We start from the raw sequence: 27,810 nt of genomic DNA, 5'->3' as shown, positions 1-27,810 counted from the left end.
AAAAAAAATTCCTTTGTGTCTCCTATCTATTTCTGTCTCTCTTATCTGTAGGGTGAGTACACTTGAAGTATGTCTTTGGCTGTTGACTTATAGAGTGGGAAGGAAAGAACCACATGAAACCAATTTAGATAAGACAGAATAAATGTAAAGGGAGTTGCTGAATTATTTTCAGGAACAATTTATCACATTCTGACATAGGTTGAGTCAGGCAAATAACTCTAGAAGGAGGAAGATAGTGAAGAAAAAAACCATATCAAACCATCCTGTGCATCAACCATGTTCTCCAGCTGTTAATAGAAGACAATTTTGTTCCCCTCACATATGCTTGTATTTCCAAAAGGGTCTTTCACTCAAGGCAACTGTAGTTTTAAGAAGTCAGGAAAGACCAAAACTTGATCCATTTTTGTTTTATAGGAGATATGATACCTAGAAGCATATCAGCCCTTAACCCTTTGATGAGAATGTGAATTTGGTTAACTCTAGCTGTCTCCCAAGAAACCATTAAAAATATGTTTGTTACTTAGCGATATTGCTTATGATAAAAGATAAGCTGATTGGTAAATTGCATTTGGAGAGGGAGAATTATCAATATCTAATAGGAAGTCATGGCTTTGGTCTCTTGTAACTGTCCCTTGGGGAAATTCTGGAAGCTGTGCCCATGGGATTTTTACTGGAGACACTGGTGCTTGTGGTACACATAGGGCTTCTACACCAGGGTGATTCTGGCTCCTACCAGTGCAGATCTTCTCCCTGTGCCTGAGCTGCTGGACATCTTGAGGTACTCCTGCTGAAAAGGAACACCTAACACTGCTCTGTTGGCAAGCTGTGTTTTTCTGACAAACGCTTTCAGCCTGTGGTTGTCCTGAGGGCTGTGGAGTCTGTCCAAGCCCTGTGGAGTCTGTTTATTTGAGCCTTAAGAAGACTCCTTGCTGGGGGTGATGCAGCACTTTGTTTGTTTGTTTTTTAGGACATCACTGGATAGATTTATTATTTTTTTTAATATGAAATTTATTGTCAAATTGGTTTCCATACAACACCCCGTGCTCATCCCAACAGATGCCCTCCTCAATGCCCATCGCCCACTTTCCCCTCCCTCCCACCCCCCATCAACCCTCAGTTTATTCTCAGTTTTTAAGGGTCTCTTATGGTTTGCCTCCTTCCCTCTCTAACTTTTTTTTTTCCCTTCCCCTCCCCCATGGACTTCTGTTAAGTTTCTCAGGATCCATATAAGAATGAAAACATATGGTATCTTTCTCTGTATGACTTATTTCACTTATCATAACACTCTCTAGTTCCATCCACGTTGCTACAAAAGGCCATATTGCATTCTTTCTCATTGCCACGTAGTACTCCATTGTGTATATAAACCACAATTTCTTAATCCATTCATCAGTTGATGGACATTTAGGCTCTTTCCATAATTTGGCTATTGTGGAAAGTGCTGCTATAAACATTGGGGTACAAGTGCCCCTATGCATCAGCACTCCTGTATCCTTTGGGTAAATTCCTAGCAGTGCTCTTGCTGGGTCATAGGGTAGTTCTATTTTTCATTTTTTGAGGAACCTCCGCACTGTTTTCCAGAGTGGCTGCACCAATTTGCATTCCCACCATCAGTGCAAGAGGGTTCCCGTTTCTCCACATCCTCTCCAGCATCTATAGTCTCCTGATTTGTTCATGATATCTCAGTGTGGTTTTGATTTGTATTTCCCTGATGAGGAGTGACGTTGAGCATCTTTTCATGTGCCTGTTGGCCATCTGGATGTCTTCTTTAGAGAAGTGTCTATTCATGTTTTCTGCCCATTTCTTCACTGGATTATTTGTTTTTCGGGTGTGGAGATGGGTGAGTTCTTTATAGATTTTGGATACTAGCCCTTTGTCCGATATGTCATTTGCAAAAATCTTTTCCCATTCCGTTGGTTGCCTTTTAGTTTTGTTGATTGTTTGCTTTGCAGTGCAGAAGCTTTTTATCTTGATGAGGTCCCAATAGTTCATTTTTGCTTTTAATTCCCTTGCTTTTGGAGATGTGTCAAGTAAGAAATTGCTGCGGCTGAGGTCAGAGAGGTTTTTTCCTGCTTTCTTCTCTAGGGTTTTGATGGTTTCCTGTCTCACATGCAGGTCCTTTATCCATATTGAGTTTATTTTTGTAAATGGTGTATGAAAGTGGTCTAGTTTCATTCTTCTGCATGTTGCTGTCCAGTTCTCCCAGCACCATTTGTTAAAGAGACTTTTTTCCATTGGATATTCTTTCCTGCTTTGTCAAAGATTAGTTGGCCATACTTTTGTCGGTCCAATTCTGGGGTTTCTATTCTATCCCATTGGTCTGTGTGTCTCTTTTTGTGCCAATACCATGCTATCTTGATGATCACAGCTTTGTAGTAGAGGCTAAAGTCTGGGATTGTGATACCTCCCACTTTGGTCTTCTTCTTCAATATTACTTTGGCTATTTGGGGTCTTTTGTGGCTCCATACAAATTTTAGGATTGCTTGTTCTAGCTTCGAGAAGAATACTGGTACAGTTTTTATTGGGATTGCATTGAATGTATAGATAGCTTTGGTAGTATTGACATTTTAACAATATTTATTCTTCCAATCCATGAGCATGGAATGTTTTTCTATTTCTTTATATCTTCTTCAATTTCCTTCATAAGCTTTCTATAGTTTTCAGCATATAGATCTTTTACATCTTTGGTTAGGTTTATTCCTAGGTATTTTATGATTCTTGGTGCAGTTGTGAATGGGATCAGTTTCTTTATTTGTCGTTCTGTTGCTTCATTATTAGTGTATATGAATGCAACTGATTTCTGTACATTAATTTTGTATCCTGTGACTTCATGTATCAGTTTTAGCAGAGAGTTTATCGGGTTTTCCATGTATAATACCATGTCATCTGCAAAAAGTGAAAGCTTGACTTCATCTTTGCAATTTTGATGCCTTTGATTTCCTTTTGTTGTCTGATTGATGATGCTAGAACGTCCAACACTATGTTAAACAACAGCAGTGAGAGTGGACATCCCTGTCGTGTTCCTGATCTCAGGGGGAAAGTTCTCAGTTTTTCCCCATTGAGGATGATATTAGCTGTGGGCTTTTCGCATATGGCTTTTATGATGTTTAAGTATGTTCCTTCTATCTCGACTTTCTCAAGGGTTTTTATTAAGAAAGAATGCTGAATTTTGTCAAACGCTTTTTCTGCATCGATTGACAGGATCATATGGTTCTTTTCTTTTCTTTTATTAATACGATATATCACATTGTTTGATTTGCGAATGTTGAACCAGCCCTCTAGCCCAGAAATGAATTCCACTTGATCATGGTGAATAATTCTTTTTATACGCTGTTGAATTCGATTTGCTAGTATCTTATTGAGAATTTTTGCATCCATATTCATCAGGGATATTGGCCTGTAGTTCTCTTTTTTTACTGGTTCTCTGTCTGGTTTAGGAATCAAAGTAATGTTGGCTTCATAGAATGAGTCTGGAAGTTTTCCTTCCCTTTCTATTTTTTGGAACAGCTTGAGAAGGATAGGTATTATCTCTGCTTTAAATGTCTGGTAGAATTCCCCAGGGAAGCCATCTGGTCCTGGACTCTTATTTGTTGGGAGATTTTTGATAACTGATTCAATTTCTTCGCTGGTTATGGGCTGTTCAAGTTTTCTATTTCTTCCTGTTTGAGTTTTGGAAGTGTGTAGGTGCTTAGGAATTTGTCCATTTCTTCCAGGTTGTCCAGTTTGTTGGCACATATTTTTCATAGTATTCCCTGATAATTGCTTGTATTTCTGATGGATTGGTTGTAATAATTCCATTTTCATTCATGATTTTATCTATTTGGGTCATCTCCCTTTTATTTTTGAAAAGCCTGGCTAGAGGTTTATCAATTTTGTTTATTTTTTCAAAAAACCAACTCTTGGTTTCATTGATCTGCACTAACTTTTTTTTAGATTCTATATTGTTTATTTCTGCTCTGATCTTTATTATTTCTCTTCTTCTGCTGGGTTTGGGGTGCTTTTGCTGTTCTGCTTCTATTTCCTTTAGGTGTGCTGTTAGATTTTGTATTTGGGATTTTTCTTGTTTCTTGAGATAGGCCTGGATTGCAGTGTATTTTCCTCTCAGGACTGCTTTCACTGCATCCCAAAGCGTTTGGATTGTTGTATTTTCACTTTCATTTGTTTCCATATATTTTTTAATTTCTTCTCTAATTGCCTGGTTGACCTATTCATTCTTTAGTAGGGTGTTCTTTAATCTCCATGTTTTTGGAGATTTTCCAGACTTTTTCCTGTGGTTGATTTCAAGTTTCATAGCATTGTGGTCTGAAAGTGTGCATGGTATGATCTCAATTCTTTTATAGTTATTAAGGGCTGTTTTGTGACACAGTATGTGATCTGTCTTGGAGAATGTTCCATGTGCAATCAAGAAGAAAGTATATTCTGTTGCTTTGGGATGCAGAGTTCTAAAAATATCTGTCAAGTCCATCTGATCTAATGTATCATTCACGGCCCTTATTTCTTTATTGATCCTGTGTCTAGATGATCTATCCATTGTTGTAAGTGGCCTATTAAAGTCCCCTGCAATTACCACATTCTTATCAATAAGATTGCTTATTACCCAAAGCAAAATAACCCAAAGGAAGCAGAAGGAGGGAAATAATAAAAAGCAGAAATAATTGAAATTAGAAATAGACTAGAGAGAAACAACTAAAACTAATTCTTTGAAAAAAAGAAACACAATAGAATTGGTAAACTTGTAGCAAGACTGACAAAATAGAAGACACAAATTACCAATATGAGAAATTAAATAGGAAATACCACTACAGACTGCAGACATCAGAAAGATAATAAGGGAATATTAAAAACAACTCTGTATATGTAAATTTGGGAATTTACATGAAGTGGACCAGTTCCTAGAAAATATAAACTATCATAACTTGCTCAATATGAAATAATTTGAATAGCTCTATAACACAAGGAAATTGAATTCATAATCAATAACTTTTTAAAACAGATATTTCAAGGCCCAGATGATTTCACTGGAGAATTCTTCCAAATATTAAAGAAAAATTAACATCAATTCTACATTATCCCTTTAAAAAAATTGAAGAGGAGGGAGTACTTCCTGATTCATTTTATAAAGCTAGTATTACTCTGGGCAGCTGGCCAACTCAGTAGAGCATGTGAGTCTTGATCTCAAGGTTGTGAGTTCAAGTCCCACGTTAGGCATAGAGCCTACTTAAAAAAATTAAAAAAAAAAAAAAAACATTTAAAGCTAGTATAACTCTGATAGCAAAATCAGATGAAGGCAGTACAAAAAACGAAATTTACAGACTAATATCCCTCATGAATATAAATGTAAAAGTCCTTGACAAAATATTAGCAAATATAATCTAGCAATAAAAAAACCCCCCATGACCAAGTGGGGTTTATTCCAGGTATGCAAGCCTGGTTTAGTATTCAAAAATCAATCAAAGTAATCCACTGTCTTAGGAGGCTAAAGAAAAATCACATGATCATGTTAAATGATGCAGAAAAAAAAAACTTTTGACAAAAATTCAACACCATTTATGTTTAATTTTTTTTCTAGAAAAAAATAGGAATGAAGTGGAAGTTTTCAACTTGATAAAGACCATATATAAAAACCTTACATTATACTTAATGGTGATGCTTTTTCCCTGATTTGGGGGAACAAGACAAGGATGTCTGTTCTCACCACTCTTACTCAACATGGTGCTACAAGTTCTGGCTAGTGCAGTAAGGGAGGAAAAGGAAGTAACAGTGATATAGATTGGAATGAAGAAATAAAACTGTCCCTATTTGCAGATGACATGATTGTGCATAGGAAATCCTAAGGAATCTACAAAAAACCTCTTCTAGGACTAATAAATGAGTTTATTGAGGTTGCAGGATAAAAGATAAACATACAAAAATCAATTCTGTTTCTGTATACTAAGCAGAGAATACATGAACACCAAGATTAAAAATATAATTGCTCAATAAAATTTCTTAGGTATAAATCAAACATATACAGGCCTTATATGTTGAAAATTAAATAGTACTGATAAAGATTTAAATAAATGGAGAGAAACATACTGTGTTCATCATTGGAAGACTCAGCATTGTAAAGATGTCACTTCTCCACAAATTGATATACATGTTTAACACAAACCTTTTTTTTTTTTTTAGATACAGGTAAGATTATTCTAAAATTTATATGGAAGGCACATAAACTAGAATAACCAAATTTTAAAAAGGATGAAGTGGAAATCTGATTTTAGGATTTATTCTATAGCTACAGTACTCACTACTCTGTGGTGTTAGCAGAGAAGATACAGAATAGTGGAACAGAATAGAGAACACAGAAGTAGACCCACACTAACATACTCTATAGATGTTTGGCAAAGATGAGAATGCAGTCCAATGGAGAAAGGATAGGCTTTCAACAAATTGTGCTGGAGCAGCTAAACACCCTTAAGTTAAAAAATGAAGATTTACCTAAGTCTCACATCTTAACACCAAAAAATCCATTTAGAGATGCTCTAAGGGACCTTGACCCTTTGGTTCACATCCATGTCTCACCTTTATAATTTTGTCAGGATTGTGCACTAGAAACATCCTTGACTGCACCATTAAAGTTTTTTCAAAGTAGTTTTGAGTTAATGAAATTTGGACAATGTGCCCCCCCCTATCCAAAGCCTGATGATTATTTATATTCTTATTTTTTAATTTTTATTTTAGAGAGAGTGAGCACAAGCAGATGGGGGGAGGGGGTTGGATCTTAACCAGGCTCCATGCTCAACACAGAACCTGACACAGGGCTTGATCCCACTACCCTGGAATCATGACCTGAGCTGAAATCAAGAGTTGGATGCTCAACTGACTGAGTCACTCAGGTGCTCCTATATCCTTTTTCTTTTTATAAGGCAAAGAAGCAAACCTTTGTTACCTAGTAGCCATCCCAGAAAACCCAAAGATAGTTTAGGCATAAGAGACATCTTTCATTGTTCAAAATTTAGAACATGATAAAGGAAAGACAAAAAATTGTCTGATGAGACAAGACATGAATGTAAGAACTACCTTTTTAAACACAAGATATATTTATTTTAAACAATATTTTAGAACCATAGCAATAAATAGTCATTTTTAGGATCTTTTTGGGAAAGGAACTTTTTCTCAAGATCATTCAAGGGTTTACCAGTAGTACAGAGAGTTGACAGAATATGTTGGTGATAAATAGAAAACTGTTAGCATAGAATAACTTTCTCATTTTATAAAAAGCAATCCCTGCTTGTTTTTTATATCATCCAAATAACATTTTTATAGCAAAGGATTTATAAGCCTCTTTTTTTTTATGAATAAATCCACTGATATTGAATATACCTTTAATTTTTCAGCCATGTATGTATAGGCTTATTTTAATGTTAAAAATGGCATTAGAGTTTACATTTCATCTTTGAAAATAATCTGTTTATCATATTGAGTCTTCTCAGAAAAACGCTATATCTTTCCATTTTCCTCTTTTTTAAACTATTTTTTCCAGCTTTATTGAAATAATCCACATATAACAATGTGTAAGTTTTGGGTGTACATTGTAGTGATTTGATATACATATATATTGCCAAATGACTACCACAATAAGGTTAGTTAATGTGCTGATCACTTCAGATAGTTACCTTCTTCATATGTATGTGTGGACAGCTTTTAAGACATGTTCTCTAAGAAGAAAAAAAAAGATCTTTCTTACAACTCTCAAATAAACATACAATACAGTATTGTTATCTATGTATAGACTTGTAAAAGTTCATTTTAATATTCTTTTATGTGTACGTATTTAGATAGTTTTAGTACATAACCATGTTAATAATAAAACTAAAGGTTTCTAACATTACTTTTAAGATGTAATTAATCTTGGGACACCTGGGTGGCTCAGCCAGTTAAGCATCTGACTTCCACTCAGGTCATGATGTCACATTCTGGGGTTTGAGCCCCACCTCAAGCTCTCTGCTATGAGCATGGAGCCCGCTTCAGATCCTCTGTACCCCTCTCTCTCTGTCCCTTCCCAACTTGCACATGTTCTCTCTCTCTCAAAAATAAATACACGTTAAGAAAAAAATATGTAATTAATCTTAATAGCATATTAAATAAATTATACATATATGTATTCTTTTAAACTTATTATGTCATGTGCATGTCCCCATGCCATTTAATATACCTCTAAAGCAGCATTTTAAATGTATTCATAATATTCAATTATACTTTTATCGTAATTTATTGGTTTCTTTGTTGTTAGAGACAGTTTAGCCAAGGTGGTTGAAAGCAAGTACTTTGGAACAAAACTGCTTGGGATGGAATCTTTTCTGTGACACTCTCTCAGCAGCAAAATGGGGATGGTAATAATACATATTTCATAGGGTTGTTGGGAAGATTATATAAGTTTTGTGAATCTCTTAGAACAGTGTCCGGCATGTAGTTGTTATGTAAGTGTTACGATGAATGTCCTTGTACATAAATCTTTGCCAGAATTTGTAATGTTTTCCTTAGATTTTTAAAAAGGAAACATCTTGGTCAAAGAGCATGAACTCTCTCAGAGTTTATGGACGCAACGGAAGTAATAATAAAGTCATCATAGTCTAACGATACCAATGTTGGTAGAAAGAGTTTGAAAAGATGAAATATGAATGTAACCAATGTCATTGGTGCAATGGTAAACTGGGCCATTACAGAACAGATTTTAAAAGGATTTTAGATTTCAATTTTTTTTTTCATTGAAGAAAAGGCTAGTAATGTTGGATGCAGCTTGATTGGAAAGAAACATCATCTACTAAAAGTTCATTTACTCATTCTCACCAAATATTTATTGGGTACCTACTCTCCCAGATTCTGCCCCGAGGTTGCATCAAGCAAACAAAACAAGCATCCCTACCCTTATGGGGTTTATATTTTATGGGGGAAAGAAGAACAAAAGATAAATATAAAATACTGTAAATAGCACATTGAAAGGCAACGAGTGCTATGGAAAAAGAAAATGAAAAAATGGGCTAAGTGGAGAGTTATAGTAGTCAGCTGAGGCCTCATTTGGAAGATGACATTTGAGCAGAGTTAAGAAGGTTAGAAGTGGCTCTGGAGAAAGCCTTCCAGCAGAGGCCTTGAGTGAGCTGCCGAAGACAGCAGGCTGAGTGAGTGGGCAGGAGCAGAGGTGAGAGAGCCTGCCAGAGCCAGAGAGGGCCACTGGAGGGGCTTTGGCTTTCATGAAATGGGGGAGACTTCCCACGGTTTTTGAGTAGAAGAGTGATCTGAATTAACTATTTCACGGATCTCTCCCCAAGAATAGACCATAGAGGATGTGGTAAGAGAGAAAAGTAACAACCAGTGTGTATGGCAGGAGGGGTAGGTGGTCAAGGGCTAGGCTGGTGAGAAGTTCAGGGAAATTAGCTCTCTTGTATCTAAGAAAGGAGAGTTTTGCTGATAGAATTGACAGCTCATAGCTTAAGTGAGTGAGGGGACTGAAAGCTCATTAAAAGAGTAAAGGGCGCCTGGGTGGCTCAGTCGGTTAAGCGTCAGACTTCGGCTCAAGTCATGATCTCATGGTCTGTGAGTTCGAGTCCTGCGTCCAGCTCTACTGACAGCTCAGAGCCTGGAGCCTGCTTGGGATTCTGCATCTCCCTTGTTGTCTGCCCCTCCCCTGCTCATGCTTTGTCTCTCTTTTTCAAAAATATAAATAAACATTAAAAAAAAAAAAAAGTAAAGTAAAAACAGGAATTCCAGGGACCATCTCAATACAGGGACAAGTAGTAGTAAATGTACCAGGAGCTGCTCTATTATATTGTAAGACAGTAATTGCTGTTCACAGAAATGTTTTTGAATCATTAAAATTAAGTAAATTCTGCACATTTTTAAAGCAGGTAACTAGATAGCTAAGTAGTAGTAGAATACAGTAGTAATTAATATTTTTTCAGATAGTTTTGATCATTTGAAAACCTGTGTATAGATCCTACCTACCTCACCAAAGTTGAAACAGTGCCTTCTTTCAATCTGTGCTGAATAAGAGGATGAAGTGGAATTGGTTTTGCTGCATTTGTTTTGATCTCACTTCATTGCAGTCACAGAGTGACTTTGTAAGAGTTTCTGAGATTCTGTTCACCAGGGGACGCCCAAGGCCTGGTTGTGAGTGCCAGGCCAGCACCTAGAAGTCAGGGGCAGCTTTGCTCTTTTCCAGCTGCTTGCTGAAACCAAGACCTTTAGGAGTGCAGCACCTGCCTAGAAAAACAATCCAAATATTCTAGAAGCATGTAATTTGAGAGCCAGCTGCCTTATATGTGATTATAAGGTGTGAATGAAGAATTTAATTACATTCATTAAGATCTACTTATTAAGATAAAGTAGTTTTTAGACTGGTTTATTTTTTCATGTTTATTTATTTTGAAAGAATAAATGAGCATGTGCAAAGGGTAGAAGGGCAGAGAGAGAAGGAGACAGAGAATCCCAAGCAGGATCCATGCTGTCAGTGCAGAGCCAGATGCAGGGCTTGAACTCGTGAACTGTGAAATCATGACCTGAACTGAAGTCAAGAATCAGACACTTGGATGTTTAACTGACTGAGCCACCCAGATCCCCCAGAATGCTTTCTTCTTAAACATTACATTGCAAAGGTGGACTGTATCTCGCTACAGAAAGCACAATTAATGTTGGTAACGAGTGTCAGAAGTCAAATGTGTTTAATATACACTGTTTCTCCTTAGGATTTTCTGTTTCAGCAGACCATGCTACGAGTTAAAGATCCTAAAAAGTCACTGGATTTTTATACTAGAATTCTTGGAATGACGTAAGTAAACTATTTGTGCTCATAATTTGTTTAATAATTTAATTAATTAATTTTTAAAATTTATATCCAAATTAGTTAGCATATAGTGCAATAATGATTTCAAGAGTAGATTCCAGTGATTCATCCACTATGTATAACACCCAGTGCTCATCCCAACAAGTGTCCTCCTTAATGCCCCTTACCCATTTAGCCCCTCCCCTTACCCCTGACCCATCTAGCATCCCTCAGTTTGTTCTCTGTATTAAAGAGTCCCTTGTGGGGGTGCCTGGGTGGCTCAGTCGGTTAAGCGTCCGACTTCGGCTCAGGTCATGATCTCGCGGTTTGTGAGTTCAAGCCCCGCGTCGGGCTCTGTGCTGACAGCTCAGAGCCTGGAGCCTGTTTCAGATTCTGTGTCTCCCTCTCTCTCTCTGACCCTCCCCCATTCGTGCTCTGTCTCTCTCTGTCTCAAAAATAAATAAACGTTAAAAAAAAAAAAAGAGTCCCTTGTGTTTTGTTCCCCTCCTTGTGTTTATATTATTTTACTTCCCTTCCTTTATGTTCATCTGTTTTATATCTTAAATTCCTCATATGAGTGAAGTTGTAATGATATTTGTCTTTCTCTAATTTCGCTTAGCATAATACCCTCTAGTTCCATCCACATAGTTGCAAATGGCAAGATTTCATTCTTTTTGGTTGCCAAGTAATACTCCATTGTGTGTGTGTGTGTGTGTGTGTGTGTGTGTGTGTATGTGTGTGTATACACACCACATCTTCTTTATCCATTCATCCGTCAATGGACATTTGGGCCCTTTCCATATTTTGGGTATTGTTGATAGTACTGCTGCTATAAACATTGGGGTGCATGTGTCCCTTTGAAACAGCACACCTGTATCCCTTGCATAAATACTTAGTAGTGCAATTGCTGGGTCATAGGGTAGTTCTACTTTTAGTTTTTTGACGAAGCTCTGCACTGTTTTCCTGAGTGGCTGCACCAGTTTGCATTCCCACCAACAATGCAAAAGAGATCCTCTTTTTCTGCATCTTCACTAACATCTGTTGTTGCCCGAGTTATTAATTTTAGCCATTCTGATTGGTCTGAGGTGGTATCTTATTGTGGTTTTAATTTCTATTTCCCTGATGATGAGTGATGTTGAGCATTTTTTTCATGGTCTGTTCGCCATCTGGATGTCTTTTTTAGAGAAATATCTATTCATGTCTTTTGCCCATTTCACAGGATTATTTTTTTGGGTGTTGAGTTTGATAAGTTCTTTATACATTTTGGATACTAGCCCTTTGTCTGATACGTTACTTGCATATATCTTCTCCCATTCTGTCAGTTGTCTTTTAGTTTTGCTGATTGTTTCCTTTGCCATGCAGAAGCTTTTTGTCTTGATGAGGTCCCAATAGTTCATTTTTGCTTTTGTTTCCCTTGCCTCTGGAGATGTGTTGAGTAAGAAGTTGCTGCGGCCAACGTCAAAGAGGTTTTTGCCTGCTTTCTCCTCAAGGATTTTGATGGCTTCCTGTCTTACATTTAGGTCTTTCATCCATTTTGAGTTTACTTTTGTGTATGGTGTAAGAAAGTGGTCCAGGTTCATTTTTCTGCATGTTGCTGTCCAGTTTTCCCAGCACCATTTGCTGAAGAGACTTTCTTTTTTCTGTTGGATGCTTTGTCAAAGATTAGTTAGCCATACGTTTGCGGGTCCATTTCTGGGTTCTCTATTCTGTTCCATTGATCTGAGTGTCTGTTTTTGTGCCAGTACCATACTGTCTTGATGATTACAGCTTTGTAATACATCTTGAAGCCTTCAGCTTTGGTTTTCTTTTTCAGGATTGCTTTGGCTATTTGGGGTCTTTTTCTGGTGCCATACAAATTTTAGGATGGTTTGTTCTAGTTCTGAGAAGAATGCCAGTGCAATTTTGATTAGGATTGCATTGAATATGTAGATTGCTTTCGGTAGTTCTGACATTTTAACAATATTTGTTCTTCCAATCCATGAGCATGGAATATTTTTCCATTTTTTTGTGTCTTCAATTTCTTTCATAAGCTTTCTATAGTTTTCAGTGTATAGATTTTTCACCTCTTTGGTTAGGTTTATTTGTAGATATTTTACGGTTTTTGGTGCAAATTGTAAATGGGGTCGATTCCTTGATTTCTCTTTCTGTTGCTTCATTGTTGGTGTATAAGAATGCAACCGATTTCTGTGCGTTGATTTTATATCATGCCACTTTGCTGAATTCATGGATCAGTTCTAGCAGTTTTTTGTGGAATCTTTTGGATTTTCCATATAGAGAGTATCATGTCTGTGAAGAGTGAAAGTTTGACTTCCTCCTTGCCAATTTGGATGCCTTTTATTTCTTTGTGTTGTCTGATTGCTGAGGCTAGGACTTCCAATACTATGTTGAATAACAGTGGTGAGAGTGGACGTCCCTGTCGCGTTCCTGACCTTAGGGGGAAAGTGCTCAGTTTTTCCCCATTGAAGATGATATTAGCGGTGGGTCTTTTATATTTGGTTTTATGATCTTGAGGTATGATCCTTCTATCCTTACATTCTTGAGGGGTTTTGTCAAGAAAGCATGCTGTATTTTGTCAAATGTTTTCTCTGCATCTATTGAGAGGATCATGTGGTTCTTGTCCTTTCTTTTATTGATGTGGTGAATCACATTGATTGTTTTGTGGATATTGAACCAGCCCTGCATCCCAGAGTATAAATCCCACTTGGTCGTGGTGAATAATTCTTTTAATGTATTGTTGGATCCGGTTGCTAATATCTTGTTGAAGATTTTTCCATCCAGGTTCATCAGGGAAATTGGTCTGTAGTTCTCCTTTTTAGTGGGGTATTTGGTTTTAGAATCAAGGTAATGCTGCCTTCACAGAATGAGTCTGGAAGTTTTCCTTCCACTTCTATTTTTTGGAACAGCTTCAAAAGAATAGGTGTTAATTCTTTAAATGTTTGGTAGAATTCCCCTGGAAAGCCTTTTGGCCCTGGAATCTTGTTTTTTGAGAGACTTTTGATTATTCGATTTCTCTACTGGTTATGGGTCTGTTCAAATTTTCTATTTCTTCTTGTTTCAGTTTTGGTAGTTTTATTATGTTTCTAGGAATTTGTCCATTTCTTCCAGATTGCTCAATTTATTGGCATATAATTGCTCATAATATTCTCTTATTATTGTTTGTATTTCTGCTGTGTTGGTTGTGATCTCTCCTCTTTCATTCTTGATTTTATTTATTTGGGTCCTTTCCTTTTTCTTTTTGATCAGACTGGCTAGGGTTTTATCAATTTTTTAAATTATTTCAAAGAACCAGCTCCCGGTTTCATTGATCTGTTGTTCATATATATATATATATATATATATATATATATATATATATATATTGGTTTCAATAGCACTGATTTCTGCTCTAATCTTTATTATTCCCTGTCTTTTGGTGGTTTGGGGTTTTATTTGCTGTTCTTTTTCCAGCTCTTTAAGGTGTAAGGTTAGGTCGCATATCTGAAACCTTTCGACCTTCTTTAGGAAGGCCTGGATTGCTATATACTTCCCTCTTATGACCGCCTTTGCTGCGTCCCAGAGGTTTGGGCTGTGGTGTTATGATTTTCATTGGCTTCCATGTACTTTTAAATTTTCTCTTTCACGTATTGGTTAGCCCATTCATTCCTTAGTAGGATGTTCTTTAATCTCCAAGTATTTGTTGTCTTTCCAAATTTTTTCTTGTGGTTGATTTCGAGTTTCATAGTGTTGTGGTCTGAAAATACGCATGGTATGATCTTGATCTTTTTGTAGTTGTTAAGGGCTGATTTGTGTCCCAGTATGTGATCTATTCTGGGGAATGTTCCATGTGCACTCGAGAAGAGTGTGTATTCTGCTGCTTTGGGATGAAATGTTCTGAATATATGTTAAGTCCGTGCAGTCCAGTGTGTCATTCAACAATATCGTTTCCTTGTTGATTTTCTGTTTAGATGATCTGTCCATTGTTGTAAGTGGGGTGTTGAAGTCCCCTATTATTATCAATGAGTTTCTGTATGTTTGTGATTAATTGATTTATATATTTGGGTCCTCTCAAGTTTGGAGCATAAATGTTACAATTGTTGGATCTTCTTGGTGGATAGACCCCTTAATTATGATATAATGCCCTTCTTCATCTCTTGTTACATTCTTTATTTTAAAATCTAGATTCTCTGATATAAGTGTGGCTACTCTGGCTTTCTTTTGTTGACCATTAGCATGATAGATGGTTCTCCATCCCTTAATTTCAATCTGAAGGTGTCTTCAGGTCATTAAAATGGGTCTCTCATAAACAGCATATAGATGGATTTTTGTTTACTCATCCATTCTGTTACCCTGTGTCTTTTGATTGGAGTGTTTAGTCCATTGACATGTAAAGTGAGTACTGAAAGATATGAATTTATTGCCATTATGTTGCCTGTAAAGTTGGAATTTCTGGTGGTGTTCTCTGGTCCTTTCTAGTCTTTGTTGTTTTTGGTCTTTTTTTTTTTTTCCATCTTTTCTCCCCCTCAGAGAGTCCCCTTAAAATTTCCTGCAGGGCTGGTTTAATGGTCACAAACTGCTTTAGTTTTTTTTTGGGAATCTTTTTATATCTCCTTCTATTTTGAATGACAACCTTGCTGGATAAAGAATTTTTGGTTGCATATTTTTCCAATTCAGCACATTGAATATATCTTGCCACTCCTTTCTGGCCTGACAAGTTGCTGTGAATGGGTCTGCTGTGAACCTGATCTCTCTTCCCTTGTAGTTTAAGGACTTGTTTTCCTTTGCTGCTTTCATGATTCTTTCCTTGCCTGAGTATTTTGTGAATTTGACTATGATATGCCTTGTTGATGGTCGGTTTTTGTTGAATCTAATGGGAGTTCTCTGTGCTTCCTGGATTTTGATGTTTGTGTCTTTCCCCAGGTTAGGAAAGTTTTCTGCTATGATTTGCTTACATAAGCCTTCTACCCCTTTTTCTCTCTCTTCATCTACTGAGACCTGTATGATTCGGATGTTATTCCTTTCTAATGAGTCACTGAGTTCTCTAATTCTTATATCGTGCTCTTTTGCCTTAGTTTCCCTCTTTTTTTCTGCTTCATTATTCTCTATAAGTTTGTCCTTTATATTGCTGATTCGCCCTTCTGCTTCATCCATCCTTGTCACCATGGCAACCATTTGAGATTGCATCTCAGAGCATTTTTAACTTTGTTCTGACTAGATTTTACTTCTTTTATCTCCGAAGAAAGGGATTCTATGCTTTTTTCAACCCCAGCTGGTATTGTTATTATTGTGATTCTAAATTCTGGTTCAGATATCTTGCTTGTGTCTGTATTAAGTCCCTGGCTGTCATTTCCTCCTGTTCTTTCTTTTGGGGTGAATTCCTTCATTTCATCATTTTGAAGGAAGTAAAAGAATTAATAAAATAAATAAATAAATAAAAATGAAAAAATTAAAAACAACACAAAGAAATCAAATAAAGGATGCTAGATTCTAGGTGTGGTTTGGTCTGGTTGTTGAAAGAAGCTTGATACAATAGAGAAAAAAATGATAAGAAAGATAAAAAAGAAAAAAAGAAAAATGTTTGAAAATGAAAAAAATGAATACAGTAAAATAGAATAAAATGAAGTGATGAAAGTAAAATAGAATTTTAAAAATTTACAAAAAAGTAAAAACTATTGTAGAAAAAATTAAAATCTTTTTCATAAAAAAGGAAATAAAAAGAAATTTTTTTCTCTTTCTGTATTCAAGAATAAGAAAAGAAAAAGAAAAAACATTGAATAGATGGACCAGTGAACAGAAAGAAATGTGATTGAAATTACATCCAGTTTCCCCTAGAAGTCAAACTATGAAGCACTTTATAGTCTGTAAACTAAGCAGGCAGAGACACTTGTGGTGTTCTTCTGGAGCACCATTGACCCATTTGGCTGGGGCTTGGTGTAACAGCTTTGTTCTCCACTCGATGTGCTGCTTAGTTTACTGGGGTGGATCATTGTGGCATGTGTAGGCGTGTATGCGCATGTGTTGGAGGTGTGAAAATGGTGTCACCCAGCTACCCAGTCTCTAGTATCAGAACTCTGTGCTCTCACCCACTGGCAATCAAGCACCCCTCCTTTGTCTCTGGCTTCTACTTCCCTCTTCTATACGTCAGTGATCAAGCCATCAGCTTGGCAGGCGGCACCTCCCTCCTGAGTTTTAGCTCAACTGGGGTTGTGTTTCCAAACCCCTCACTTCTGAGGGCCCTACGACTTTGACCACCTCAGATGCTGAGCAATGGCCAGGTGCTGGTCCACCCCCAGGAAAGTTTGTGAGACTGCGCTGCTGCAGATGCCTAGAGACTGCAGCCAGGTGCCAGCCCACCCCAGAAAAAGTTTGCGTGATTGTGTAGCTGCAGCTTTTCAGGGATAATGGTAAGTCACAACACACATCTGATGCCAGGCTTCAGTGAATCCTTGATGTCCTTGTTCTACCACTAGCGAATATGACTGTTTTCCCAGGTCCACTAGGACTTTTGCCTGTGGGGAGGCTGCACAGCCTCTCCCATATGTCCTCCCAGCAGGGGAATTGCCTCTCCCTGTGTGGCATGAGGACCCCTCAGACCTCACCGTCCGCTCCTGGGGATTCACCCTTCCCATCAAAGCTCTGCCAGGTATTAAGCTGCGGAGTTTCAGACTCTACTCCCCTGTAGATAGAGTCATTAATGGTATTTAAACCCTTTCCTTTCTCCTTTCTCCCTTTCTCATTCAGTCCCTTGCGGGTGTTTCCACTCTTTCTCTTCAGCTGCTTTCAGGGGGCAGGGTGCTTTTCCTGTACTCTCCCTGTTGTCTCTATCCTCTCCACGAGCAAAACCAGCTCCCTGCCCTACATGGTTTCTCTCTTCCCCAGTTCACCTCTCCGCACCATATACCTGCTGAGTTCTCTGGTTCAAATTGTGCAGATTGTTGTGTTAATCCTCATATCAGGTTTCAAGATGTGCAAGATGGTTTGGTGTTGATCTAGCTGCATTTCAAGGGCAAGAGAGGCAAAAAAAACTTCCATGCTGTTCTGCCATCTTGGCCCCTCCCTGTGCCCATAGTTTTGTAAATATAGGGAATGTTTTCATTAAAAATAAAAAAAAACAGATTAAACTTTTCTTCAAAAGTCACAGAAGTCCTGGGGCGCCTGAGTGGCTCAGTTGGTTAAGCGTCTGACTTCAGCTCAGGTCATGATCTCACAGTTCATGAGTTCAAGCCCTGCACATCTCAGAGCCTGGAGCCTGCTTTGGATTTTGGGTTTCCCTCTATCTCTGCCCCTCCCCAACTTGTGCGAGTGCACTTGCTCTCTCTCTCTCTCTCTCTCTCTCTCTCTCAAAACTAAAGTAAAAAAAAAAAAAAAAAAATCACAGAAGTCCTTTTGGTCAGGAGTCTGGGACTAGGTTTGACCTGCCAGGGCTTCTGTCAAGTTCTTCTCTGTGCCAACCAGGCTCTCTGGACAGCAAGGGATGAGTACTTGTGTGTTCTCTACCTCTGTTCTCTCTGGGAGCTGCAAGTTTAACCCTTAATGTGTTCAAATCCTTTCAATGTTATGGCCTCTTGTTTACTTCAGAAAAGATGTAGTTATAAACATGCATTATTTAGCAAATAAATGAGTTTACTGAAAACTGGCCATCCATCCCATTTTTACAGCATGTGTTCTCTTTTGCTGAATAGGTAGTGTCTACTGATCTTGTAATCCTTAAAGCTTTTTATTTTTCTTGATTTGTTTCCCTAGATAACATGAGAGTTTGTTTGTTTCTGACAATATAGATACATAAAGAATAAAAGTAAATGATTTTTATTTTACTGCCTAATTTCCATTGAGAGAAAAATTCAAGTAATACAGCATATGTTTGTTTAGAAAATCTGACCAGTTCAGAAAAATACAAAATGAAAAATGGTCACCTCCCTTTCTCAGTCCTTCTCCCCAAAGATTATTGCTCTTAGCAGTTTCTTGTTATTCTTTCCAGAGAAAGTAGTTTTGTATGTTTACAGTACATTTAAAAGAGTGAAAACAAATACATTGAAGACTTGGTATTTGCTAGGCACTGTATATGTTTCTTCATACAGTTTCCGTAGTAGCTTATGAAATAGTTTATATCCCATTTTACAAATGAAGGAAGAAACCAGAGTTTAAAGACATTAAGTTACTGGCCCCAGATGCCACAATGGGTACATGGCAGAGCAGGAATTTGAATCCAGGTCTGATCGACTCCAGTGTTGACCTTGTTTTTCAAGAGCCTCCAAACAGGGTGCAACTTGACATTATACTGAAAGATATACTCAGCTGAGAAAAGCAGGTTATACAACAGGTTTATTTGCTCTAGTTCCCACGTGATTGGTCTGTAAGGCTTGTGCAATCTGTTTTAGTAAGTGCAGAGATTGTTTTTCATGACGGTATTTGAGGTGTTTGATGCCTTATTATAAACATGTTAGAGTAAATCTTATTTGTGATAAGTCAATGTCTGGGTCTCAGTGGACCAAGGCATATTACATAGCAGTGATAATTGAAAGACTTGAAATAGAACTTAGAAATTTCCATTTGCTAGGTAGGCTTCAACCATTCCCTCTTATTGATTACAAATAGGGCCATCTTTGAGCACTTAATCCTCAATAATCTAAATAAAATTGCATACATCCTCATTCTACCCTACTCCTTGCAAAGTAATCTTATACTCTTTAAACTCACTTTATAGGCCATGACTTCAATTATGTTTTTTAAAACTTTAGGATTAGTAATTCATTCACTCTTTGTCTCACATCAGTTATTCCCTTTCTGCTGGCTTGTGGTGTCTAAATGGGATGTCTCTCCATTAGAGGCTGTGCCCCAAATGTGGGGCAACAATCAGTTGGGAGGAAGCTGTGGCACGGGAGGTGGGAGAATTCACCTGAGGCAGAACAAAGGGTATAGAAGTTTATTGAATATACTGCAGGGGAGTGGGGGGCAAGACAGCAAAGGAGAGGTGTCTGCAAGGAAGCAGTGGGTGGGGGCTGTTTTTAAAGGGAAAGATGAGGACGTATGGCAATGTATGGAATTCTTCCTTTTTTGGTAGCTCTTCCTGGTTGTAAGTAGCCTATTGGTTAATTAGGGCCTGTGAGGTGGGGCGCCTGATGGGCCTGTCTGTGTTCAGCCAGGTGGTCCCTATAGGCCCTTTCTACATTCCATGGCTCAAGCCTGTTTGCATAAAAGTGGCCTTTACATGGCTCTTTTCCCTCAACCTACAAACAATCTTAAGTCTTCTCCATTCTAGCATGATTCTTGCCTTCTGCTCCCTTGCCCTCTTTCCCATTATCACCGATCACCTATATAGGTCAACCATGCTTGCTGTTTTACCTGGGTACCTTCCCTTCTCTCCTGCCCCATGCTGCTGAGAGTGGCCTCACAGGACCTTTCCATATCCAGTGACCCATTCTCAGTCTTAATGCTGTTTGACCTTTCTGCAGGATCTCATATGGTTAACCACTTTCTCATTGACATTCCCATTTCTGTGATACTCATCTGTCCTTCCTTCTCTTTTAACCATTTATCCTTAGTTTCTTTTCCTAATTTTGGCATAGTAAGAACTCAGTAAATGTATTTTATTTAACTGAATGCCATATATCTGAAAGAACAATAAGGTAATACATTGTATTTTTCACCAAAATTAGACAAAATTTTCTTTTGAAGATATTTTGCCATTTATAAGCAAGTACCATAATCCCAAATAAGTTTTATTATATTTGAAAAATTGAATTATGAAAGTTTGCTTTTTAAAATTTTTTAATTTCACTGATATTTACAGATAAATAGGTTTTTTTTTAGTGAGGTATTTTCATTGATTTTCCTGTTTTTCCTATTAAATAGCCTCACTACATAGGGCTTTTATTCTTAGTAGAACTTGAATATTGTCATACTGATTTTAATATGAGTCAAATTTTCCTATTGTTAATTGATTAACTTGTTATTTAATTGTAGGCTACTCCAAAAATCAGATTTTCCCACTATGAAATTTTCAATCTATTTCTTGGCTTATGAGGAAAAAAATGACATCCCAAAAGATAAAAATGAAAAAGTAGCATGGGTGTTCTCCAGGAAAGCCACACTTGAACTGACACAGTGAGTATGAGTTTTTATCTTTTTATATATATTCTACATTTTCTTAAACCTTTTTTTCCTTACAACAGTTTGAGTCTTTTATCATGGATCTTTGGTCTTTGTACTGTTTTGGTGGGTAGGGCAAGGGGGTAGGGCTAGTTTGTCTTTTAGATAGAGAATGTAGGACTGAATTGGCAAGATACTTGCCAAACTACAGCTAATGAATGTTGAAGCACTGTAACTAACGTCTTCATAACTTCAGGATTTTAGAAATGTTTTTTTTTTTAAATTTTTTACGTTGTTTCTGTGTCCTTTTGAACAACTAACAAAAGAGCATTTATTTCAGAGTGTGTGATTTAGTGTGTCCCTGATTCAAAACAGCTCTGGAATCAGACAGACTAGACATGAGTCTGGCTCTGCCACCCTGAACAAGTTCTGTCACCTCCCTCCATGGCAGTCTCATTTATGAAATGGGGACTCAAATCTAGCCCACAGAGCTGTTGTTAAAGATTTAATGAAGTCCTCAAAGAAAGTATCCTCAATAAAGTACAATAAATGACAGTTGCTGTTGGTATCATTATTGGTCTTATCCAGATGCCTGGTTTTATTGTCTCCCTAGCCTAATTAAAATCATATTTTGCCCATTTGCCTTTTCTGTGGTTGAAAACTTAATATTTACAGTAGTAAGGAATAAACCAAGTATATTTAAATGGTATGATTTCAAAGAGATTGTTGCAATTTTCTTTTCAGAATATCTGTTCTACCAGTCACTTGTAATTATGTTTTCCCTCCTTTTGTAGCAACTGGGGCACCGAAGATGATGAGACCCAGAGTTACCACAGTGGCAACTCAGACCCTCGAGGATTTGGTACGTTTGCCTATGCGTATGTAATATACATGGATTTGTGTGATTTGTGCATTGTGTACATATTAAGAATAATCAACTTCTTAGGAGTATGGTTATTTTCATTTTCCAGGAAAAATTTGATTTAGGAATTGTTTAATTTTGTAGTCTCTACCTAAACTCTACATTTACTCTCTCACAATGATTTTACTTTTCAGTCTCAGTATTATACTTCCAGTGGACTTTTTAATTTAAAAAACAAAACCTGTGGTTGATAAGAATCCCCATTTCTGCTAGCATACACTTCTGCCCCCGTCTATAATCTCTCAGTTAGGATGACAGGATTGTAGGTTTATATTGGCTGCTATGTATGCAGTGTCCACAACAAACCTATTCAGTATGAATAAAGGATTACTCTTTCATGATATAGTAATTCTTAACAGATTGAACTATGCATGAGCCCCACTATCAGGCCTCTTTTACATAATTTATTATTCAGAGCTACTGATTATTATACCCAACCAAGACTTAGATTCTTGTTCTTTACTATATGTTTTGAACTTATTTGACTCAGTCTGTTTTCAGGTGTCTTATATTTTGAAATAAACTACTTTTGGAAGCTACTTGTGATACTTGGATACCCTGAAGTAATTATTTCTTCCTTCTGCCTGCCTTGTTTTGGGGATGACCACCTCAGGTCACATTGGAATTGCTGTTCCTGATGTACATGGTGCTTGTAAAAGATTTGAAGAACTGGGAGTTAAATTTGTGAAGAAACCTGATGATGGTGAGTCTGCTACTGGTTTTCCGCAGGCCTCTCCTTTGAGTTACGTAACATTTACTAAGCACCCACAGAGGGTACTGATATAGTCAGTCCCTCTGGGTGCAAGGAACTTTGAAGAAGTCTGTTTCAACCAGTGTAAGGAAAACAGAGGAATTATTGGAAAAATACCTGGGTATCTTAGGGAACTAAGACAGCAACTAGGGTGGCTTCACAAGGGACTAGACTCAGAGTCTGGAAGAGCCATCAAAAACCTATGTTCTCAGGCACCTGGGTGGCTCAGTTGGTTAAGCATTTGACTCTTGGTCTCACCTCAGGTCTTAATCTCAGGGTTGTGAGTTCAGGCCCCGTGTTGGGCTCTGCGCTGGGCATGGAGACTACTTAAAAAACAAAAAAATCCTAGGCTCTCTCCCCCACTTTTGACTTTACCACATTCTGTCACTGGCCACCAGTTTTTACTATTTCAGCATGTATCTAGCCATCCAAAAACAAGTTCCATAAGGCCTATTTTATCTGATTTTCATGTAACTACACCACATCTTCTTGGTTAATAATGGCTGGTATTTCATTTTCATTCTTCTGCAACCCTTGCATGCCCTTAGGTTTTAAGTCCGTCTCTAGAAATAGTGTATATATCTACATTTTGTTGGATTTACACATACTATGATTATTTTACTTAGATCTGTTTCTGCCATCATAATTTATTATTTCAATTTTTGTTTGAAAGAGTTCACATTTCATTTTAATCCTTTTGTTTTCCATGAAAAGATTTGATATCCAGATATCCTCCCAGAGTGGGATATTACTGATATATTTTTCCTTTCTTTGGCCTTGTGTTTTTTTTGTTTTTTGTTTTTTGTTTTTATTTTTCAGTGGCCTCTGTACCCAATGTGGGGTTAAGACTTATAACCCTGAGATCAAGAGTCACGTGCTCTACCAACTGACCTAGCCAGGTGCCACTTGGCCTTGGCTTTTTGAAAATAATACATATATCAAAGTATTTGACGACCTTTTCTCTGTGTATCTCTTACAGCATCTTGTGGGTTTTTCTGCCCCTTTACTAAGAATCTCAACCAAAATAGTTTTTAAAGGGTTTGTGAGGCAAAAGTTTTAACTTTGTATACCTCAGACCCATACCTTTCTCTATGAATGGCAGTTTTGTTGAATGTAAAACCTTAAGTTTACTTTCCTTTGAACTCAGGACCGTGACATCATGAGTCATATGCTCTTCTGACTGAGCCAGCCAGGCACCCCCCACGTTTATATATTTTAATAGCTCTTGGCCCATTGGTTTGATATTTGTTCTGTTCGAATCTATAATCCACTGTTTTATGGTTATGTTCCTCAAATTCTTGTTACTTTGGTCTCTGAGGAGTCTTTTCATTGCAACTGTTACTGTTGCAGTGCATCAGAGAATGTGAACTGGGGGAGGCTAGACCCCACTCTTTAACAGCTCACACAATCTCAGGAAGATGGGCCAGGCAGAGATTCCTAGCCACCTGAAAACGAGAGTTAAACACCTCATGTTTTGCAGAGCAGCTCTTCAGGTCACATCTTCCCCCTTGTCCCTCAGAGAAAAGGAGTATTAGTAGGAGGCACTTCCTTCCGAGATGGTTATTCCCTAACCTTGTGTGGAAAGTGAAGGCTGGGGAGATCAGTTGTTTCTCACCTGTTTTTGTCCGTTCCTCACAGGCATAAGACTTGGTACTGCCCTTAATTACTCCTGAGGACATCTGAACCAGTAGTTTGAACCTCCCCCAGCGTGGGGGTAGGAGCTGATGCTCAAGGCACAGGGAGGAGCAAGAGCCAAATTAACAAAACCCCTTCTGTTTATTCTCCCACAGCTGTGATGGACTGCCTTCTGGTCCAGGCCCAAACTATCCATTCCCACATGGACCAGGTTAAAACAGTCACCCCACCCCCACTTTTTCCAGTCCTCAGTCATCACCTCAAGGGTGTCTCACTTTTTTTTTTCTTTCATTTTCCATATATGTTCCTCTGGGGCTGATCTTGGGGAAAAGAGCCAGAGAGAGATAGGAGTCCAACTAATTTAGCATCTTGGTCCCAAAATAGATTGCTGAGGTCACATTTCTGCACTTAAGCAAACAACTCTACTACTAGACCTTCTAGCTTCTCAATCCCAGTTATGAATTCCTGGGAGAAAGACTGACTGGCAGAGCTCGAGTGACTTAGAATAGTGTTTAAAGAGTTTGTTATGCCCCAAGCCAATGACTCTTTTGGCTGTGTGGGTATGCCATGCTGCCTGCTCCAACACCTCCTTAGTTTATTTTCCTCTTTAAAATGAGACAGTCTTGGGGCACCTGCGTGGCTCAGTGGGTTATGTGTTGGCTCTTGGTTTCAGCTCAGGTCATGATCTCACAGTTCATGGGTTCGAGCCCCACATCGGTCTCTGTGCTGGCCATGTGGAGCCTGCTTGGGATTCTCTCCCTGCTCCTCTCTCTGCCCCTCCCCTGCTCGTGCTTTTTCCATCTCTCAAAATAAATAAATACAAAACAAGTTTTTTTTAAATAAGACTGTCTCTTTGACTACTCAACGGGTAGCATGAAATATATCATGAAGATGAAGTAAAAATCTGATGCCTAAAATTGCAGCTGGTCCCACAGTTTATTTCAGAAGAGTTGGCTTCCAGCTATGTGTAGAAGATACTATGCGAGTTATTCTCAGAAACATGTATTTGGGCAACACTGACAGAATTTTTTAAGGTTAAAACTATAAACAAAACAACGTATTTTGTTAAAATGCAGATTAAAATTTGAATAAATGGGAATGCAAGATGGTGCAGCCACTCTGGAAAACAGTATGGAGGTTCCTCAAAAAACTAAAAATAGAACTACCCTACAACCCAGCAATTGCATTACTAGGCATTTATCCAAGGGATACAGGTGTGCTGTTTCGAAGGGACACATGCACCCCAATGTTTATAGCAGCACTATCAATAATAGCCAAAGTATGGAAAGAGCCCAAATGTCCATCAATGGACGAATGGATAAAGAAGATGTGGTATATATATACAATGGAGTATTACTCGGCAATGAAGAATGAAATCTTGCCATTTGCAACTATGTGGATGGAACTGGAGGGTATTATGCTAAGTGAAATTAGTCAGAGAAAGACAAACATATGAGGACTTTAAGAGACAAAACAGATGAACACAAGGGAAGGGAAAGAAAAATAATATGAAAACAGGGAGGGGGACAAAGCCTAAGAGACTCATAAATACGGAGAACAAACAGAGGGTTACTGGAGGGGTTGTGGGAGGGGGGATGGGCTAAATGGGTAAGGGGCACTAAGGAATCTACTCCTGAAATCATTGTTGCACTATATGCTAATTTGGATGTAAATTTAAGAAAATAAAAATAAAATAAAATAAAATTTGAATAAAAAATATTCTAAATGAACAATAAAATAAAAAATATTTAAAAAAATTTTAAAGTCTCTCTATAATGAAAATCATTTTATCTTACAGGTAAAATGAAAGGCCTGGCATTTATTCAAGATCCTGATGGCTACTGGATTGAAATTTTGAATCCTAACAAAATGACAACCATTATTTAGTTCTGTGAGAATACTGCTTTGTGATTTCAGTGAAGACCTTGTGGGAGGTAAAAAGGAAATAGTGTTAATCAAGATATTCAGATAATAGAAACATCTAGGACTGAAGGATCATTGTCCCAATTCAAATTGTTCTGAAGTCCATTCCCCTTTTCTATTTCAGCTATGTGTTTCACCTAACTGTTCAGTCATTCTGGTTTTAAAGTAGTGCTTTGTCTTGTGTCCTTGAATGTAGTTATATAACTTTACTTTTTTAGATAATAATTAGAACAGTTCCCTTCAGAGGCTGCATTTGGCTTCTGTTACCTAAATATGAATATGTCTTCTCTACAAGTCTGCCTTTGAATCCTCATTCTCAAAAAAAAAAAAAAAAAAAATTGACAAGTTTTTGTTGTGGTTACCTTCTGGGGTTTCAGTTCTTCAGAAATAACTTCACAATGGAAAGTAAAGAACAGTGAACAAAAATGAAACTTCATGTATATTTCAAACAGTATTAGGTGTTTATTTTACAAAAGAGAAGGTAGTCTTGGGAGCAATTCAGAATCAGACTGACAAGGATGTTGATAGGAAAACTAATTTCTCCTTATTCACGAAGTACTTTCAAAGTTCAAGGACTAACCTCTTTATTTGGGGATGGGGAGGTAGATGGGAGTAATATTTACTGGGTATGCAGACACTGGGCTAGACTGTCGCATACTGTATCTGGTTTAAACCTCCCAGCTATCCTTCATCCTGAGAGAAAGCAAGCAGGCTAGACACGTAAATAACTTTAATGGAATTGAAGGCAATATAAATAGGCTCCAGTGCTTGAGCTCTCATGATCATTTTTAGCGTTTAGATTTTACCTCAAAAATTAGTGCCTCACAATACCTTCTCCACTCATCTCTGCTGTGCAAACCTCCAGTGAGCTTGAACACAACTGTCCTCTCAGCTCTGGGCCCTGAGAACCACGGAGAGGGAAGAAAGGGTGGAGGAAGTCTGTAGCACACACCTGCTCTGGGGACACCTGCTTATTCCTGGGCAAGCAGCGCTTGTATTACTCGTGAAAAGCCCCTACCCCAAGGTCTTCCTGATGCCAAGTAATCATTTAGGGTAAATTATGTTCAGTGACAACATTACTTAGTTATCAGAGAGCAGCTCTATGGTCTTCCTTGCCATTGATATTTGGTGGATTTTAAGAAACCAAACTGATTTTGACAATCTCGTGGCCCAGAGAATAAGAACGTCCAGTTTGTGGTTTACCTGACATTTTAGATTTTCCATAGGCTCCAGTGGAAGACCTTTGGGTAGGCTGTGCCAACTGTGCTAACATGGCTACAAGCACCTGACATTTCTTTTTTGGATGGAATGGATTATGTGAGCAAGTCAAACAAATAGCAGGACTTACAGACTGAAATAAAGTACACTTTTAAATAAGACCGTGTTTAATTTGTAAACTGTCCAGTTTTTAAGAAAGCCTGCAGAAATTTGAAAGGGCTTACAGGCTCACTCTCAACTTGGAATAGCTGTAAATCTGCATATCCTACAAAAGCAGATAGTGTATATAAGGGAGTGTGGGAAAGGTGGAAAGAGTAAATAGGGATAAAGCAATGTGGGAGGAAAAGTACAAAAGAAGAAGGACCAACTATCCAAAGGTGACTTGTGGGAACCAACGAAGACCAATGTCACATGTTAGGTACTAGAATTATCAAATGGGAGGGTGACTAGATTTACAAGTCAGTCATTTAAACCTTGTTTCTATGGAAAGAAGCTTGC

General features: G+C 37.8%; 1 protein-coding gene across 1 annotated transcript in view; it reads left to right on the top strand.

The window, feature by feature from the left end:
* GLO1 (glyoxalase I) overlaps positions 1–27,473 on the top strand; it is a 32,303-nt gene extending 4,830 nt beyond the window's left edge. The window contains exons 2-6 of the mRNA XM_007085232.3: positions 10,722–10,804; positions 20,738–20,878; positions 21,658–21,725; positions 22,399–22,488; positions 25,970–27,473. Coding sequence (XP_007085294.2) covers positions 10,722–10,804; positions 20,738–20,878; positions 21,658–21,725; positions 22,399–22,488; positions 25,970–26,058 — 471 coding nt within the window. The 3' untranslated portion in view covers positions 26,059–27,473. The remainder of the gene's footprint in view (positions 1–10,721; positions 10,805–20,737; positions 20,879–21,657; positions 21,726–22,398; positions 22,489–25,969) is intronic.
* The last annotated feature ends 337 nt before the right edge of the window (positions 27,474–27,810 follow it).

This window comes from Panthera tigris, chromosome B2 (genome assembly GCF_018350195.1).
Source record: "Panthera tigris isolate Pti1 chromosome B2, P.tigris_Pti1_mat1.1, whole genome shotgun sequence".
NCBI lineage: Eukaryota > Metazoa > Chordata > Mammalia > Carnivora > Felidae > Panthera > Panthera tigris.
This window is presented reverse-complemented; position numbering and strand designations above follow the sequence as displayed.